This window comes from Mugil cephalus, chromosome 8, assembly GCF_022458985.1.
Source record: "Mugil cephalus isolate CIBA_MC_2020 chromosome 8, CIBA_Mcephalus_1.1, whole genome shotgun sequence".
Taxonomy (NCBI): Eukaryota; Metazoa; Chordata; class Actinopteri; order Mugiliformes; family Mugilidae; genus Mugil; species Mugil cephalus.
This window is the reverse complement of record NC_061777.1, coordinates 20615092-20628794: the sequence shown is the minus strand read 5'-3', so window position 1 is coordinate 20628794 and position 13703 is coordinate 20615092. Positions and strand designations below refer to the sequence as shown.

Below are 13703 nucleotides of genomic sequence, written 5' to 3'. Positions count from 1 at the left end.
ATGCTTCGGTTTAAAATGACCCCAAAGACTGAGCACACGAAGCTGTTTGAAAAGCCAAGCACATGCGTGTAAAACGATATTATTTGTGTCCGAATGTTTCTGTGCCGTATGTGTTGTAAATAAGACCTTTCTTGATGATCTAAATATGGAGTAATTAGAGTCATTAGCTAAGTACCAGCTGAATTTGAATGGAAGGGGTAGGCGCTCTTTGGGGCGCCTCATTATGCAGGCGCATTAAAAGAAAGCTGTGGGGGTGAAATGGGTGGTTGGGCAGGGACAAAAAAGAGGGGCAGCGACTGTGAGGAGGGTCAGGATTCAAATTCTAAGTGGGAAGTTGTCCCCATTGTCAGTGGGGTATATAGCACGGAGACCGAACTCGCCGGTGTAAAGCTGGAGAGTTGGCGTCGCCAAGCAGCTGCCTGTTGTTCGCCAGTGAAGGCCGGGATCTAGGATTTCACCATGACCTCCTTAAACTGCGTCTGGATTGCTTCGTTTCTTATCTCGACGATGACAGGTGACACTGGAGTTTATGGTCGCGCGCTGGACACGTTGGGATTTGCGTCAAAGAAGCCAAAACTCGCAGCTGAACCAACTTTACGCATGGACGTGTTGAGGCGATGGAGGCGCGCAGACACGCACCGGGAGAAGTGCGCTGAGCTGGACGCGCCCTGGCTGGAAAACACGCAACGAGCTCCTGCGGATAATGGAGCCGTGTTGCAGCTCCGCGTTCGGCCCTTTTCTCCCGGAGCATCGCGGGGTCTGGTTTTCCCGGGAAAGTCTCTGTTCAACTTTGTCCGACGGGTTTACCGTTGCTGTCAAGAAGGAGTAAACTGCAGGAGCGTTAAAGGGATTCAAGGTCGAATGAGAGGAGGTAAGATAACATAAATCCGGCTAAACACACGTCAAGACTGAACCTCTTATCTCTTATTCTGTGAATATGCTGGAAGAGATTCTCAGGCAGCTCTGCTTGGCTGAGCCCAGTCAAATATACAGAGCCCTATGTGGAGCGTGGGCATGAATTCTAGGTCCATAAATACAAAGCATTCAAACCATTAACAGCGCTCCAACAACACAGATTCATCACAATTCATCCAACACTATTGATGAATTGCTCAACTATCATATAATTTATAACCTTACAAACACCTGACCACAAGTTGCTACTGAAGATTGCTGCCAAGCAAAAGTTTGTGGCAACTTGTGCTCAATGACCACTGAAGTTCTTTTGCTTTTGTTCACATTTATGTTGAATTTCTACAATGGGCACGCCATTAGGTTTTGCATCAGAATGTACCAAACACAGCAAGCCGTATGGGATAGTAACATGTTAAAATGAATTTCATCATCAAAGTGTATTTTGAATCTCCAGATGAGCACTTTCAAACCCAATATGGATGAGTTTAGTTTTGTAGTTTTTCAGGGGTTGCCACTGGTGGAAGGAGACAGCTTCGATGCATATAATTAAGATATAAGGAAGAGATTATAAGGATACATTAGGACACATTTTTTGCAGAAAGAAAACATACAAAAGATATCCAATAAAGAGCCACGGATTAAACATGCATGGCGTTGAAATGGCGACACCGTGCACACTGACTGTCAATAAGCTGCTCTTTGAGTTGAGGTTGCAGTGAAAGCTGAAAAGCAGTTTGTGGTATGTTAATGCCTTTATTAATGCAGCTGTATAGAGGACTATGTTCTCTGCATACAAATGAGCCTTAGCTGGCTTAATGTCTCCTTCAAGAATTGTTGAGATATCCTGCTGACAGATTAACAAGGCATTAGGAGTGAAAACATCACCTCCGTGGTGGAGATCCTTCTCTGATCCCTGGGATTTATCAGACCTGAGCTGCTCTGTGATATGAAACGCTGTACTGTAACTCTGACAGAGTCCTAATGGCCGCTTCTTCCCATCTCCACTAGATGCAGACGTGGAGTTCGTCCTTACCAGGGACGTTTTGTCACTGACGGTTGTGAAAGCTGAGCTTCACCTTCAACTTTCCAACCCGCAACACCTGGACATCCAGCCCGTACTTCCATCTGTGGCAAAACACAACCTTCCTACAAGGTATGGACGCAATACGAGATTTATTACTACTACTACTACTACTACTACTACTACTACTGGATTTTCACATATTCTTTATATTTGTTATCACTAAAAGTTCCCAGAGACATAAAAGAGTGTGTGGATCTGTTGTATGTCTCAGTTCTGGTTGTAACTCAGTTGTCCCTCTCCTCATGTAGGTACAGTCCGGGGTCACGGGGTGACACCGTGGAGCTGAGAGTGGATCTGCTGTTCCTATTCCAGAGTGTGCAGGAGGTGGCAGGTGGCGTCAGACGAGGCCCCACCTTGCTAAACATGCGACGGGTGGTGTTTTCCTCCGACGAGGAAGCGCCAGGCGATAAAGTCTCTATAGGGTCTCTGCTGGACGCCCACGGCTATGTGCGGGGGGCTGGGGCCACCACCGCGCTGCCTCCTCTGGACCTGAGCTTGGTCCTGAGCTGCAGTCGGGCTGGATCGGTGGTGCCTTGTGGCGCTGGTGGCGTTCACCTCTCTCACACCCCCTTCATAGCTCTGTACTACAGCTGAAGTTGTAGTTGGACTCGACTCTGTCCTGGGAATATTGAATCTGTTCAATCTCTAACCGAAAAACAGATTTTTAAAACAATTTTGTTGTTTTTTTAAAAAAAATCTTAAACGTAAATGATGCACTTCAATGTCAAATCTATTAATTTATAAATGTCCGCAAACTATATATAAATATATATATGTACATATGCCATACTGTAAGTTTATAGTGTTATTCTTTGGCTATTAAAACTCAAATCTAACAATGGTTTGTGAGAAACGCGTGTGGCCTCCTCAGTTGCCTAATGTGGTTCAGCTGCATTCCCCTTTTAGACCCAAACTTAAGATATGTGCTTTTATTTAAAGAACTTTGCACAGTTGGTGGGATACGGTAGGAAAAACAACACCTGGTCAAACAGAGGTCCCGTACATGTGCTGTGATCAGGCCCGATCACATAGCCGTTTGAGTTAACTGGTATTTTGTGCTAAACACTTCTCACTTTTGATTGTGTGAAATTACAAGCACAACACTTGTCATGAGACAAATTCAATTTAGCCCAAAACTTCCAATAACTGCCAAATAACCAAGCAACTCAGTGGTGTTGGAGTCAAATAACAGCATCAACACGTTCTGATAAAATAGCACATTTATTAAAAAGAGACAGCATTTATCAGCATTTCCCCACTGTGCAGATATATGCCACATCCGCGTCAGAAGTTCAGAGGTTTCAGATACATTTCTCAGTCCACCTGCTGCTGCCTACAGTCCCCAGAAGAGCATTCATTTATCCAGCACACGTGTTTGCATGACGCAGGACTCCCGTTAAGCACACACTCACTGTCTCACACATTCACTCTGTGTGAACGCTGGCAGACCTTTTGGTTTGTGGTCTGCCGCTTGGACGATGGAAAAGTTGGCTGCTCAAATTTGTCTCAGTTTAAGTTAAGCTCACGTGCTCAGTCGCTTTTGGAAAAAAAAAAAAAAGTGGAAAAATAAAAGCAATAAGCCGAAAACCAAATATACATGAATCACAGAGAAATTCAGATGTTTCTTTTAGGATTACATTTTTTTTTTTTTTTTTTTTTTTTTTAAAGGATTGGGCAGAAGAACAGTGGTGTCAACAAAGCTGATGACAAGATATGTTTGTTTCCCTGGTTTATTCAATGGTTTACCAGGCGAAGAATAAAAACAATGAGACAAAGAACCTTTTAGCATCATGTAAGGACACGGTGTTAAAGAATTTCGATGGAATGACGGCAATTCTTTGGTTCTCATGTGGAAAATTAAAAAATAAAAAAATTAAAAAACACACACACACAGAGCTGATCTTCATTCCACTCCAGTTCTTCAGGGATAAGTTGCAGACGTTAGTTTTTAACACACTTTTCTTGCAAACATTTCCATTTGGTTTTGACTGGCTTTGCTCCTAGAAAGTTTGAGGTTAACAACAGACACAGGATACACTAATTCTACTAACAGACGTGCCTGTGAGAGCCGCTTGTGTGGAATGAAAATGAAAATCTAGCCCTGAAAAGTGTTTGACAAAGGGGAGGAGGAAAAAGAAATGAAAAAAAAAAAGATAGGCCATTTTCATATAAGCCAACAAAAGAGCAACCTCAAGGCGAATTATGGTAAAGAATAATGTATTCAATAATTCAAGGCAACAAAGACAAACATACAACAAAATGACATTTTAAAATACATGAGGCAGTGCAAAATGTCACACCAATAAAATATCACGTTTTACAAACTCCAAATAAAACAGATCCTGAGGAAAAAAATCAAACAGATCCAAGCGTATTATAAAATATCTCCAGCTCAACCCCACTCTGATTTAAATTATATATAATAGAATGGAAGATCCCATATTTTCAGACATTTACTTTTTTTTTTATTCGACTTTTTGACAGTCAGTTCCTCTGGCTGCCTGTTAAATTTCTTTTTATACTCTGTACCAACACTCATTCCTCCCCAGAAGAAAGGCCACAAAGTCTCCTTCACAAGAAAAAGTAAAAAACCTTAACACCTCAGCTATGACACAAAATGGATGAAAACAAACAAACCGCTGTCACACGATAAAAAGTGTGACCTTGTACCTTATATACACACGCCACTGTGTAGGACTCCAGAGGAACAGGAAACGGTGACTTTGGTGCTAAACTAAATGAACTTTTTGCATCTTTTCAGTGTTGGGGGGGGGGGGGGGGGGGGGGGGGGGGGGGCTCATGTCTTAAATATGAGTCGGGTTTACAGCATGAAAAAGTCACAAAAGAAAGAAACAAAATACGATATTTTCTGGCACTAATTTCTTGCCCGCCGTCAGTCACAATGGGAAGGAGAATCGAGGAGTGAGGAAGGATCCACCACACCTCAATTATTAATCACTTTTCAAGCACTGCTTGTGGAAACAGCATTACTGGTGAGGGTGATTGGGGGGAGGAGGAGGAGGAGGAGGAGGAGGAGCAAAAGAGGAGGGTGCTGAGGTTTTAAGACGCATTAGTGAAACAGGCAAAGCTACAAAATTGTCATTGGAGTAGAGCTAAGCACTTAAGGAAGGTAACTAGATACATAAATTGGAGGGGTCAACCAGAACTGAAGAACAAAGCTGCTTTTTAGTAAATAAAAAAAAAAGAAACACAGTCATTGCAGACTTTGATAACATAGGCATGTAGGAAGATTTTTTTTTCTTTTTTCTCTTTTTAACTCAAAGAACAGAAAGGCGTTAAGATTACGTTTTGTCCCCGGTTTGCCCATTAAATTCTAGGACCAGGAGATGTAGCATGATGGCGCTGAAAGGTCACAGTGAATCAACAAAATGGTACAAGTCCACATTAAAATGTTTTAAGACAATAGAATGGAAATTAACGAGGGGACAATGTGAACATTTCAATGACGCTGCTGCACTTAGAACATCTGGTAAACATTTGATTTTCTACTTAAGCTAATGTTGTGCTTTTTCATCGCTGGCTGCGGCTGAGCAAACCTGTGGCACACACACACGGAGCGACACGGAGGACGCACTGACCGGGACCGACTCTCAACACCGAGGTGCTCGTTCTCTCGGTTTAAGATCCGATGGATGAGTAAAGTTTATGGATCACCACAGTCAATGCAGCGTTCGTCTTTTTAAATCAGAAATTACCACCCTCCCTCGATGGACGCTGAAAGGGGTAAAGACTCTTCCACTAAATTTCATAAATTACCCTTCTCATCAATTTCAGATTAAGTGTATGATGTATGGCCTCGGAGGCGTGGAGAGAATTGAATTAGCAAGCCATTTGTCAAATTAAACAGGCCACCAATATTTCTATTTCCTAATGAAACAAAGAAAGGCATTCTTTGGGAGAACAAAAAAAAAAAAAAAAGGCATGCAGAATTAATGAATGGAGGGGAAATGACAAAGATCACATAAAACAGCAACGCAATGATCCTGACGTAAGCGTTTCACAGCATAAACTTTGCCTCTCACTAAATACAGCTGTGGTGTCCCATTCTGGAAGAAAACGACTGAAGGTATTTATATATATAAAAAAAAAAAAAAAAAAAAAAAAAAAAACTTTCACTGTAGAGGACGCTTTCTATGGCTCTGAATCAGTGTTTGGTGGAACAATGCCAAAGATGTCTATTATGCATTACCACGCATCACCAACAGATGTGAAATCTGTGAAATCCTACTTATATTTATGTAAAGGCAAGATGACTTAGGCAGCAAATAAGCCAGTCAGCTACAGAGCCGGTTTGTTTTATAATCTTATGGCAAGCAGATGATGGCACGTCAACAGAAGGACCGACTAGATCTGAATGGAAAGACACAATAATTTCCACACTGAGAAAAACAGAAGTCTCCGAAGGGGCAACTGTATTTCCATTTACCATCTATTCTACGTAATCAATTTCAAAGAAGCACCATTTCCAATTTGAAGGTAACATGTGTGACCAGACGCTGAGCAGGAGTGTTAAACAGAGTGTGCTTCCTTGCTACACCCGGTACAAAAACAAGGTTTTTATTTTACAAAATGGGCCCAGATCAATCGCTCCTGAGCATCCCTTAGCTGCGGAAATGTGGTGTCAACCCATGAAGACTGGCGTCTGTAAATCCTGCCCAGCCTCTGAGTGGAAATGACTAACATTGTTCAAAAAGGTCAGCAGAGGTGGATGCGAAACACATTCACAAAGAAGCGCGCAGCAAACACTTCCTACATCTGCTTTGCCTTCCACAATGGTACAACTCGACAGTGTTTGCTTCATCCTGCTGTGGCTTTCCAAAGAGTTATTGTCCCGTTTCGTCCTCCGTCGTCCTGATTTTTCCCCCAAGCCTTCAGCTCTATCCTGCGTGTATGCTTTTACCTGTGCTGCTGCTGCTGCTGCTGCTGTTGCCATCTTGACCCGGCCCTCCCCCCCCGTTTCTCCCCCACTCTCTCGTCATAGTCCCACATCCATCATACGCTCCTGAAATCTCCTCCACGGCTAGTTTTAGCTCACAGCCGGCAGAGGCAGAACAGTGTGGGGATGAACACCCCGAACGCGACGAGGATGGGGAACATTAGGCTGCTGTTGTCAGCTGCGTATGGGTTTGGTGTTCGGGGGCCTGACTGGACCCTGTACTTCGAACCTGGTGAGACCTTTTTCGTCCCGCCTCCCTCTCCTGGTTCACCATCATCATCCTCATCCTCCCCCTCTTCAGGCTTTTCCAAACCAGGGTGAGGCTGAAGTTTTGGTACATCTGTTGATTAAGTGAGGAAAGGTAAAGCTGGTTCAGGTCAAAGAACCTCACAGTTACGACAATGTCTAGTACTGATTTACTATCAAGGCAGCATCTTGGTGGAACGTGACTTTATAATCCCAGCAATCTCATGACTCACCTTCTAATGTCCCCTTCATTACGTAGAGCGCACAGACCTTTGGGTTGTCATAATAACCCTGGAAGAAAGAACGAATGAGTCAAACAAATGCGCCAAAAACAAGCACAAGGGCTCATACCTGATACGCCCCACCGTGCTCGTTAAATGTTTGTCTTAAACTGATCACACTGTACGACAACATTCTGAGATTTCGAGAATGGTGGAGTGTGTCCCACTTATTTTTAGAGAGAAATATCAAAGATGGCAAATGATCTACAAAGAAAAAAAAAGAAGAAGAAAGAGGTCACTGTAGAAACATATTTAAGTATGCCACCATACAAATTTAGCTTACAGTATCTGCGCTCTACAAACCTACCAGCTTCCATTTATTAGAGCTGTTTAAGGTTTGCAGGGAAACCATCAGTGTCTGTAGAAAATGTTTCCTCTGGCCTCTAGCCAGACGTTCAATATTGGTCAGTAAGTAGCTCTTGAACCAAAAAGCAGAATTTCTGTCTGTGATATAATAATGTAATACGGGCTAAGATTAGATAACTCTAAATCAAAGTCATTCTGCGGAATATTTATACTTACAGTTTACCATAGGCCACCGTGTAATGCATTACGATAGTTACAGGGGGCATACTGAAGAGTTCTGTAGCAGGCAACTCGATTTTAATCTGGCTAAAATGTTTCTCCACTCCACTCACAGTTTTGCTAGCAGTCAATAAAAAGTCATTCATATCGCAACAGAAGCAGGGCATCATGAATCGTATACTGCCGCACTGACAGCAAGGAGGACAAAAAAGAGAAATGTAATACACGCCAGGTTATGGGAAGTGATACTGGACAATGGGAAAGGGAACAGACATTTTGACTCGCCGCAGGGGGAAAGCACAGATTAAAGATGTCTCAGTTCTATTACGTGTTCCAGTTAGCAATGACGTTGAAACATAAACCACAGGCTTCCCATCGTACTTTAAACTTCCAAACCCATTCACTTCATCAAAACAGCATAACTCACTGGTTACATCACTCACATCAACACCACACAACCCATTTCAGACAGATTTTAGAACTATTTCCAAAGGATTAAAACAAGCTGGGAAAGTCATGTGATTTAGAAATGTACCCATTAAATATGTTAAATATATATATGTGTGTGGCGCATCCTCACAAGATACGTGGACTCTGGGTCTGATTGTAAAAGACATACTCAGGTGTAATTCTCAAGTGAGAAGAAGCAGGAAAAAAGAACTGAAAACAAAACATTAAAAAAAAAAAAAAAAAAAAAACACTCAAACTCAAATCACAGAATCCGATTTCCAAGAAACTAGTGTTCTCACAGGACCTATGTATTTGGAAAAAATAAGATTACTATAACTGAAAAGGGATTAAAATCACTGACGACCTAATACTGATCCTGTGTGAATACAAATTTAATCAACATATGTAGACATAAGCGTCTGAAGGCTGTTGGTTCTTGACCATCTGAAGTAAGCTAAGAGTTCGCAATGAATCCAGACTAAAATTAAGATTAAAAAAGTACCACAGCTACAAATGCCTCAGTTCATTCCATCAGAAACCTGAGAACAAATGGTGTCAAATCGCAATTCGAGTAAGTCCAAAGAAAACACAAGGAGGACGAGAGGAAAGCTTGAAGACACTACAGCATTTGGGCCGAATATATATAGTGGGCAGACAATCTATTTTGGGAGATAAATGGTGGGAAAGCTTGTGGGGTCAATGGTGGCATGTCTAGCAGCCTCCCTCTGCTCACAACGAACGCCAGGTGCTGGCACTGACAACAGAGAGTCGAAGGCTAATGACAGCCAATAGGTGAACCCGTAAAACATTTAGATCTATTATGGTTAGAGGTTTGGAAAGCTGACGTTATTATGGGGCACTCTGTGAAACTGGCTCATCGTTATGTATTTTCCTAAATCCTAGTAAACAACGATCATATCAATCGTAATTAAATTTTGGGGTGAACAGCACAAAATAGACAAATGATTAACAGGTTGAATGGTGAGAGCAAAGTTAAACCGTATGAAAGGTAAACAAATATGATAAAAGGTCAGCCAGCTTTAGGACTGATCTTTGTCATGTGCTCAGCCCACATACTCAAACTGGCTGACAAAAGGTACTTTCACACTGGGAGTTTATTATGTAAATGTGCTTTCAGTTTTACATGTGCTACATTTTCTAGACAGGCTGTGATGCCAATATTCCACAGGTCTGAAATCAGTGTCATCATATTAAACAGCAACAATACGTTACGTTGACGTAATGTTTAGGATTTGCAGGCGTGTTTCAGATACGCTTTGTTACTGTGGGAGGAGGCTTTGTATTTAACAAACCACATCTCTCAGCAAGAATGTGAGAAATCGTTTCTTAAAAAGTTTTTTTTTTTTTTTTTTTTTGTTGCTTTAAGTCCAGTCCCTTAACGCTTCCAAAGTGCTAATTTAGTGCTAGTTGATTTAATTTCCAAAGGGAGTAATGCCTGTACTCCCCTTGGACATTAATCCTCTACTAGCTGTATTCCCAACCTCCATCCACCACACAGAGACCAGTTATCATTTCAATTAATCACACACACTAATCCATAAAAGAAAATAAACAACACAGCCAGGACCCCACTTACTGGGGTGAATAGGCATTTTGCCTACATGTCTATTAGTTAGAATCCGTATCATTAACCTAAGCTCTTGATACTGTGATATAATGAGAAAGATTTTAATAAAATCTGACCTTTCAAAAAAAAAAAAAAAAATGCCATCACTGCCCCCTCACAAACTGAGGCAGATGTATTAGGCAAACTCAGCAATGTGACAACTTCTTCATCAGCGATTTCTCAGCTAATTCAAATGCACAACTCACCTTTACAAACTCCACAGTGAGCTTGCCGTTGAAAGTGGACACTTCTCCTTGCACGCTCAGCTTGCCCCGTCTAATAGAGAAGGCCACTATCTCATCATGAGCGGTACTGTGGCCCACTCGATCAAAAATATCCAGGTCGTTCACCACTACATGGCCATTTAGACGGACGTCAAACACCTAGAAAAAACAGATTCAGCAATGAGAGAGCAATGATTAACAGTTCAAACACTCACACACAGACCCGCATAGATAGAGCGGCCTGCGTAGATAACTCATTCAAGTACAAGTAAACAACAGGAAACGTGTTTTTAAAGTGACAATTTCACTTGTCAAATGAGCCGAAACTAAACAACTGTGTTGAAACTTTCATTCGAACTATATGTAGCACACATAAAGCACAACACGATATGATTAAAATATATATGGTCCGTTAGCAGTCGTACCTTTTGCTGTGACTGAGCAAAGTAAACTTCTGCATACTTCATAACTAGTATATAGTCTCCTTCCTCACGAATGGGAATATCATATCCAAAAGTGTCCTCATTGTAGCGCTCTGTCTGGTACAGGATCTGGTCCTCTGGACTGGAGCGCAGTATTGGCAGACGCACACCATAATCAGATGCTACAAAGAGAGAATAACATCAAGCTTGGTGTGCAATTTGCTCACAAGGCCTCCTTAATTGCAGCAATACTGGAAAACTTAGGATTTAAGTGAAGTAAAGTACCATATTGCACAACCCTTGACCTTTTCGTGCATTCAGTGTAAGACTGTGCTCTTCCGTCCCACAAACCAGCGCACCACACTGTGCTCTCGCCAACGTACAAGGACAGTATGTCGGCCTCATAAATGAAGCCAAGAATGACTCTCTGCAGTCAGTTTGATCATATTATCACCTGCTTCCGCTACACACTGAGAGGGGCGGGGCTGTAACCCTCAGTGCTGACTCCTCATTAGTTACTTGCGGAAGCCAGACCATGCAGAGGTTTCTGCTGGAAATGTCTGTTGCTCCAGTTACCTTCACAATGTCACTCTCAACCAGCAGCACCTTTTACAGGTGAATCCAAGTCACGCACACATGTTAGCACTGAAACCGCTCTCAGTGCACACTCACCTTTTCCAACTTTCCCTTCCAACGGGTCCTTTTTGAAGTGAATACCGTGCACGTCCACATGCGCTTCTCCCCCGGCATTTACAGCCCAGATGACCCGTTCAGCGAGGCTGGGGCCCCCGCCGTCCGCCCTGCACTGTCCGGACAGCAGCGACAGCACCGCTGCGACCAGCCCGGCGACGAGCTGCGCCGTGACCCGCTGCATCGCCTCTCACCACCTGGTCCTACGCACCAGAGACAGCCAACGTTGGCATCTGCTTGCATGCGGCATAAATTCATTTGTTGTACGAAGTCACTACATTAACCCTCGTAGGGAGCTAGCCAGCTCGTCTAGATGACATGAAACATGATATCTGTAAGTTAGCCACTATGCTAACAGGACCAACACCGGCAGTAGCACTTACTCACAGTACACAGATCCCTAAAATGTCAGCGAAATTAAAATAGAAACAAGTGGCGAAGCTTTGCAAAATGACAACACGTCGCCTCTGTGATAGTAAGAGAAACAATGAAGGTTAATGATAAATTCGCGGCGACTAACATTGGTTGGTTAGCTAGGTTAGCTAGCTAACATACCTGTCTAACCAGAAATTCTTGGTCACTGAGAGCCCGGCTAACGTTAATGCAAATGTCTCTTACCGTCTCCTTCCACAAATTTCTTCAATCTATCTCTCGCCAATGTGTGAGCCTATCTGTTTCCGATTAAATCTCACCAGGTGCTTAACATCTACACTGAAAGATAACTTTACTGTGTGCAGATATTCTCAGTCGCTGCTGCTGGCCACAGCCTTCCACATTGACTTTCATTCAATGTGTGTGCATCCAAATTAACATCTGCTCTACTTGCTAGCTACAGCGGCTGCCAGTTTGTAGGAGGCGGAACAGCTCGACCTAACCTCAGGCTTCCCACGAGTGACAGCTGCTCTGTCGAATCACGTCTTCCTGTTAAGGTTTCCTGGATCATTAGACATATTTAATGGGGGGAAAAGTCGAACTTTTCTTTCTTTTAAATTAAACAAAACAAATTTCAAAGCGTTTTTAAATATTTTTTATAAATTGTATGACTTTTGATGGCTGTAAACTAATTATATTCATATCCTATCCTTGACAGTCTGCCCCCCCGCCCCCATTTTCACGTCAAGTATACGTCAATTTATGTACAAATTAATACGATTACGATTTTAATAAAACAATATTTTAATTAGAAAGTGAGTATGCGCTTGCACCCAATATGCAAAACTATGCCGTACTCAATTTAAACCGTCAAAATCTTGAGAAATTAAATTTTATAGTGTTAATCAGTTGCTGTTTGCTGTCATAGATCGTTGACTCTCGCCATCAGAACAAGGGGGTGTGCTGGTTATAACAGCAGTTGGCAAGAAAACGTAGTTCTACCGATACTAGCAGTCATGGGTAAGTTATCTTAAACAGTACAAGTTCCACACTTTTATTCAAGGGACTGGAATATTTTTCATACACTTACTATAACACGTGTTCTTTAAGAAAATGTGACACCCCCATTTTCCGTTATGGTATGGTCCAAGCCTCGTCCAATCGGTAGAGTCCAACGCAACGCACACACGGAGCGTTTCGAGAGCTGCCCATACAGGGATGAATGAGGACAGTTGCTATGGCAACAGCACCACCGCTACGGACGACAGGTGTTTTATGATTGCCTTTTTACCTAACACTGCGTCGGCGACCATACGCTGATAGATCCAGCGTATTCACAGTGGTCCATCATGAAAACGAAGCCCAGCATTGTTTGCTGCAGCTGGTACTGTAGACCTGCTAAGTCGTAATGTTTCCACACAACACTTTGCATAAGCATATGTGCAAACATTTGCTGCCACATGCAACAATTTGTGTCCAGAAGACAAATGGGCAAGAAGCAGCTTGTAACAGTTCAGCTATGTGTGCGCCTGTGTCTGCCACAATATCTAATTCTTTCCGGGGGAAAACACGTCCTGTACCGAACATTTCAGCATTAATGTCAGTGTGATCATTTTAACTATAAAACATGACTTTATGAATGTGTTCTGTACAGTGTGTAACTAATGTCAAACACGTTTGATGAAAAACAAACCTTTACTTAAAATTAAATAAGTCAACAGTCACACCGGAAAGGCCTACAGCACAGTTGATTTTAAGTTACCTATCTACATTGTATTGAACTAATGCACTTTATGTAGAGATGTCTTAGTCCTGTTTTTGTAGGTTTATGTAGCAACGCTTTCCCGGAATAAGACTGTTTCCTTTTACTTTGTTACGTATCTGCTGCATAGGATTGAAATGCCAGTAAA

At 42.3% G+C, this 13703-nt stretch overlaps 2 protein-coding genes across 2 annotated transcripts; one reads left to right on the top strand and one right to left on the bottom strand.

Moving 5' to 3' along the window:
- The first annotated feature begins 31 nt into the window (after positions 1-31).
- On the top strand, positions 32-3690 carry si:ch211-170d8.2 (uncharacterized protein LOC571755 homolog). Its single transcript, XM_047591526.1, has 3 exons — positions 32-871; positions 1924-2068; positions 2248-3690. Exons 1-3 carry the CDS (start codon positions 460-462, stop codon positions 2591-2593), a joined length of 903 nt encoding a protein of 300 aa, XP_047447482.1. The 5' UTR covers positions 32-459; the 3' UTR covers positions 2594-3690.
- Positions 3691-5166: 1476 nt separating this feature from the next.
- On the bottom strand, positions 5167-12313 carry mlec (malectin). Its single transcript, XM_047591527.1, has 6 exons — positions 12040-12313; positions 11404-11624; positions 10735-10913; positions 10292-10468; positions 7436-7493; positions 5167-7296 (listed from the first exon to the last, which is right to left on the bottom strand). The coding sequence occupies exons 2-6, from the start codon at positions 11603-11605 to the stop codon at positions 7052-7054; spliced, it is 861 nt and encodes a 286-aa protein (XP_047447483.1). The 5' UTR covers positions 11606-11624; positions 12040-12313; the 3' UTR covers positions 5167-7051.
- Between the last annotated feature and the right edge of the window lie 1390 nt (positions 12314-13703).